Source organism: Lycium barbarum, chromosome 10, assembly GCF_019175385.1.
Source record: "Lycium barbarum isolate Lr01 chromosome 10, ASM1917538v2, whole genome shotgun sequence".
NCBI lineage: Eukaryota > Viridiplantae > Streptophyta > Magnoliopsida > Solanales > Solanaceae > Lycium > Lycium barbarum.
The window spans coordinates 107,605,589-107,610,910 of NC_083346.1; the positions used below are offsets into that span (position 1 = coordinate 107,605,589).

Below are 5,322 nucleotides of genomic sequence, written 5' to 3' on the forward strand. Positions count from 1 at the left end.
TCAAAGTATCTAACATAAATTGGCTATTTAAAACCCCTCTATGCTTAATAAAATCATTGAGAGACACTTTCAATCAATACTTCAACCTTGTTTTGCTGCACCATCTTTTAAAAAACCAACAATGATATTAGAGCCTCACAACTCCTTGAATTGGTCGGTGAAAATAAAATCAGATTTTGAAATCTATGACTTATAGGATGTTGTGATGGAAGAAAATTTGTTACAACAATTTTTTGCAAATTCTATAATTTTTAAAATTAAAACACTTTCAAAAGAGCTTTTAAACAAAACAAGATTATTGAAGAAACTTTTCATGCACAAAACCGAAAGAAGAAAAAGAAAAAAATAGAAAAGTGTGCAAGTTCAACACCAATCAAAAGAACTCAACACAAACAGCTAAAGCAAAACTTGAGGAGTAATTTTTTTTAAATTGTAGCAACTGAATCAAAAGAGGGGTGTTGAAAATTGCTCTCAATTATCGCAGTAATTTTCTTTTTAGAATAATAAGTATATTAATTTTAAGATGAGTCTACTTTATTTGAATTTAAAGTTTAAATAAATATTGGGTTGTTGAGATTAATTTTAAGATGAGTCTACTTTATTTGAATTTAATTTTAAATAAAGATTAGGTTGTTGAGCTTTATTAGGCTTTTCAAATTATTTTGCAAATTTTATGCAGATTTCGTATTGTTAAATTGGCTATTTAAAATTAACATATGCTTAATAAAATCATTGAGAGACACTTTCAATCAATACTTTAACTGAAACATATCGTAATTCGAATACTTAAATAAAAATTACCGACAAATTTAAAGGGTTTTCAATTCAGTCAAAGAATTATATTTGAGACCAAGGTATGGAGAGAGATACTTTTATAACGGCCTGACTATGTTGGCCCTTGATTTCCTCTTCCCAAAATGATTTATTTCCTACATTTTTCACCCACCAAATCAGTTTTTGATACTTGAATTTTTTTTTTAAAAAAACTAATCAAATTCCATTGACAAACAATATTTTCACATATTTTTTAAAGCTTCCCCAAATCTTATGACCAAATGGGAGTTAATTTGCCCCTTAATTTCCTATCCCCAAAATGATTTATTTCCTACATTTCCTCTATCTTATAAAAAATAAATAATTAATAATCTAACAGCCTCCCCCAACCCCCTAAAAAATAAAAATAAAACTCTTTTAACACAAGCTTTCATAATTTCCTCTTCCTCTACAAAAAATAGTAGTAAATAATTACTAATTCTCTGTCCCAATTTATGTGATACATTTATATATTTATAAATAATTTAACTTAAAATTTTCTCTTTTACCTTTAACGAAATGATTTACAACCACACAAATATTTATAACTTATTTTAGACCATAATTTTTAAAAATCTTTATTTTTTCTTTAAGCGTCATGTCTAATCAAAGTATATCACATAAATTGAGACGGAAGATTAACACCCCGCCCACCCCCCGACCCCTCACCCCCAAACCCCCCGCCCCGCGCCCGCACCCCTCCCCCCCCCCCCCAAAAAAATCACTTTTAAGCCAAGCATTCATAAACCCCATTTGGTACCACATAATTGTCCCTGTGCATTGTTGGTTGTCAATACAACAATCGAACACCACAACCATGGCCGGTGGAGAAGCCACAAAGATCCCACTCCAAGTCATTCACGATGTATCTCAAATTTCCAGTACTGGATTTGGTGGTTTCTTCAAGAAAGACTGTACTGATTTATCAAGAAGAGTTTCCCTTTTAGCTCATTTGCTTGAAGAAATAAGGGATTCAAACAACACCCTTTTGGATTCTTCCCACAATTCTTGTTTGGTTGATCTCTCCATAGCTCTCAAGGCTGCAAAAAGATTACTTTTAGCAGCTAATGACTTTGATCCCAACATCTCACCTGTAAGTCTATAGTAAAATTACTTGCTTTGTTTTGCATTTCTGTGTCTGCAATTTGGTAGTTTTTTTTTTTTGGGGGGGGTGGGGGGTGGGGGGGTGGGGGTGTTGTAAATTTGTAAACTTGACATGTAAGTTGTCATTTATGGGTTCCTAAATAATACATGTGAATTTGCATTTACTAGGTTTTTAGTTGAAAATTGTGAAATCCAACAATGTACTTGTTTTTTGTTTTGTGATGTGTTGATCATTTTGGTAGAAAGAATCAAGGGTCCTTTTGACTTTTTGTTTTAGGAATTGGCAAGATATGATAATTTAGGTGCAATATTTGGCAAGAGATCCTTTTGGGGTTATTTAGAGTTATAGTTGTCTAGGAATTCAGATTTATTTGCCACATTATGCAAAATCCAAAGTGACACAGACCCTTAAGGAGCTGGTTCCTTAAAAACCAAGCATTTATGATCTATGTTGCTTAGGGTGTATGTCGGATCCTCCAAAAGTAGTGCATTTTTGGTGGATCCGACACAGGTGCAACAACACTTTTGGACAGTCCAAGCAACATAGTTTATGATAAATAAAAAGAAACTTTAGTAATTGAAATCTTCAACTTATGACAGTTCACTAAAGTTCTTTTGTAGCAATTTTCATTCAAGCAAATATTCTGCACCTTTCTCAAAGTGTTTTTTTTTTCCCCTTGATTTAAGGACGAGGCAAGGAAGAAAATTGTTTTTCAATTTCAATGTGTGACATGGAAATTGGTGAAATCCCTTGGCAGCTTACCATATGACCACTTCGACATATCAGAAGAAGTACAAGAGCAGGTTGGTTTTGGGCTTTTACTTTTTTCCTGCCTATGTTTCTTTCTCCGATGGATTAGCCCCCCTAATATTTCTACTTTTCCAGGTTGAATTGGTCATAACACAGTTGAAACGAGCCAAAGAGAGGTATGGTGGACCAGTGACTTCAAATATATTATCTCGAGCACTCTCCCAACCATTAGATAAGGAGATTGATCCACTTCAATCGGGCAGTAGGGGAGTTGGAAGTTTACATCTAGAGAATGTTGGCAATATTGATCACGAAGTTAGACCAAAACTAGTTCAGGAATCAGAAAATCTAAGGAATTCATCCAAGTTTTCTGAGGTTACTTCCCTAAACGTTCCTGGTTCAGCCAGGGAAGATGACTCACCGAGCAAGAATCTTGTGGAGAGTAAGAAACCTAATTCTCCTACAATTCCTGAAGAGTATCTTTGCCCTATATCCCTCGAGCTCCTGAGGGATCCTGTAATTGTGGCCACAGGACAGGTATTGTTCTTATTAGTCAGATGCATTATCATTTGACTGCATATGTGCTTTTCTTTTTGTCTTTTAGATGGAAACTTCTCTCAGAATTGTTTTTTGGGATAATTACATTTTTGGACCGCTCAAAAGAATAATAGCCAGCAAATGTATAGGTTTTGTATATTAAGTATGAATAGACATATAATATACATATTGTACATAAAATATACATATAATTTACATAACTAGTGTATAAATTTTGGCTAGCGCCTTTAATTAATTTCGGCCCCGACGGGCCAAAAATGAAAAATGCCCTTGTTATTTTATCTTTTGAGTGGAAAATCTTCAAATGTAATATGCTATAAGTAATGCTTAATGTGCGCTTTTCTTATTCCAACAGACTTACGAGAGATCTTTCATACAAAGATGGATAGACGGTGGCAACACAAGATGCCCAAAAACTCAGCAAATACTCCAAGATCTTACACTGACACCCAATATTGCTTTACGAAGTCTCATTTCTGATTGGTGTACAAAGAACGATATAGAGCAGCCAACTGCATTGGCCAAAAGTGGGAGAATAAAGAGAAGTGATGGATCGTTTCGTTATGTTAGTGGAGATATAGCAGCTATTGAGGCAATTGTACATAAACTTTCAAGTAGGTCCACCGAGGATCGGAGGGCTGCAGTAGCGGAGATCCGATCTCTATCCAAAAGAAGTACAGACAACAGAGTTTTGATTGCTAAAGCTGGAGCAATCCCGGTGTTGGTTAACTTGTTGACATCTGAAGACAGTCAAATCCAAGAAAATGCCGTCACTTCTATTCTTAACCTTTCTATATTCGATAACAACAAGGGCCTTATCATGCTTGCCGGTGCTGTTCCTTCAATTGTTCAAGTTCTCAGAGCTGGAAGCATGGAAGCAAAAGAAAATGCAGCAGCGACCATCTTTAGTTTATCACTTGGAGATGAGAATAAAATAATAATAGGTGCATCGGGAGCCATACCAGCTCTGGTAGAATTGCTTCAGTCCGGAAGCACCAGAGGGAAAAAAGATGCTGCAACAGCTTTGTTTAACTTATGCATATATCAAGGAAATAAGGGTCGTGCAGTTCGGGCAGGGATTATACCGGCACTGTTAACGATGATGACCGATTTAACAATGGTTGATGAAGCTTTGACTATTCTTTCAGTTCTTGCTAGCCACCAAGAGGCTAAAGCTGCCATAGCAAAAGCTAGCACGATCCCCGTATTGATAGATCTATTAAGGACAGGTCTACCTCGTACTAAGGAAAATGCAGCTGCTATCTTGTTATCCTTGTGTAAGAGGGATACTGAGAATTTATCTTGCCTTCGTAGGCTCGGTGCACTTATACCTCTTTCGGAGCTTGTTAATAGCGGCACAGAGAGGGCCAAGAGGAAGGCTACTTCATTGTTGGAGCAACTTAAAAAATCTCAGCAGGCTTGAAGGAATATTTATTAATTGCTTCTTTCATTCTTATCTGATCATGAATTACACGATTCCATTTATAGTGTGATAAAATCTGAGAAAACGAGCATGAGAAAATAAGTCATTCTCATTGCTCTGTGTATCTATTTAATCTGTTTTTGAGTGAGACTCTGATTCATTTGTCCTGTTTCTTTTCATTATTTGTTACTAATTGATCAATTTGATGTTTGTCACGACTCACGCTAAGGTGTGACGAAAATTTATCAACTCTGTATAAAATGAAACATTCTGATATATGAAGAATTGCACTTTCTTTTCCCTTATGCTAGCCTTCTGCTTGTGATGTCTTCCATAGATCTGTGTAATAATTTTTGGCTTCTAAAGATTATTCTCCTTTCTCTCAAAACTATAAATGAACAATGTGGCTGGATGAACCTTGGATATTACTCAGATCTTCATTCCCTAATACTGATGGCAAGGACTGATGCTATGTGATGATCAGAGCAAGAATACAGGATGAAATCAATAGCAGTTTCACTATTGAAATTGTGGTTGTGTAACTGTTACACTATCTATTGTTTATGATTCTGGGATAACTGTCAGCAGCCTTAAAGGCGATAAAAAAAAGGTCTCATGCTTTTGTGGCAACAGCCCACAGGTTTGTCTCAATCTCTTCACAATCCTTGGTTCA

The 5,322-nt window shown here is 35.5% G+C and overlaps 1 protein-coding gene across 1 annotated transcript; it reads left to right on the forward strand.

Annotated features, from left to right (window-relative positions):
- The first annotated feature begins 1,563 nt into the window (after positions 1 to 1,563).
- Positions 1,564 to 4,954, forward strand: LOC132613646 (U-box domain-containing protein 10-like). The gene is made up of 4 exons (XM_060327769.1): positions 1,564 to 1,906; positions 2,605 to 2,721; positions 2,804 to 3,205; positions 3,582 to 4,954. The coding sequence occupies exons 1-4, from the start codon at positions 1,631 to 1,633 to the stop codon at positions 4,647 to 4,649; spliced, it is 1,863 nt and encodes a 620-aa protein (XP_060183752.1). The 5' UTR covers positions 1,564 to 1,630; the 3' UTR covers positions 4,650 to 4,954.
- Positions 4,955 to 5,322: the final 368 nt, after the last annotated feature.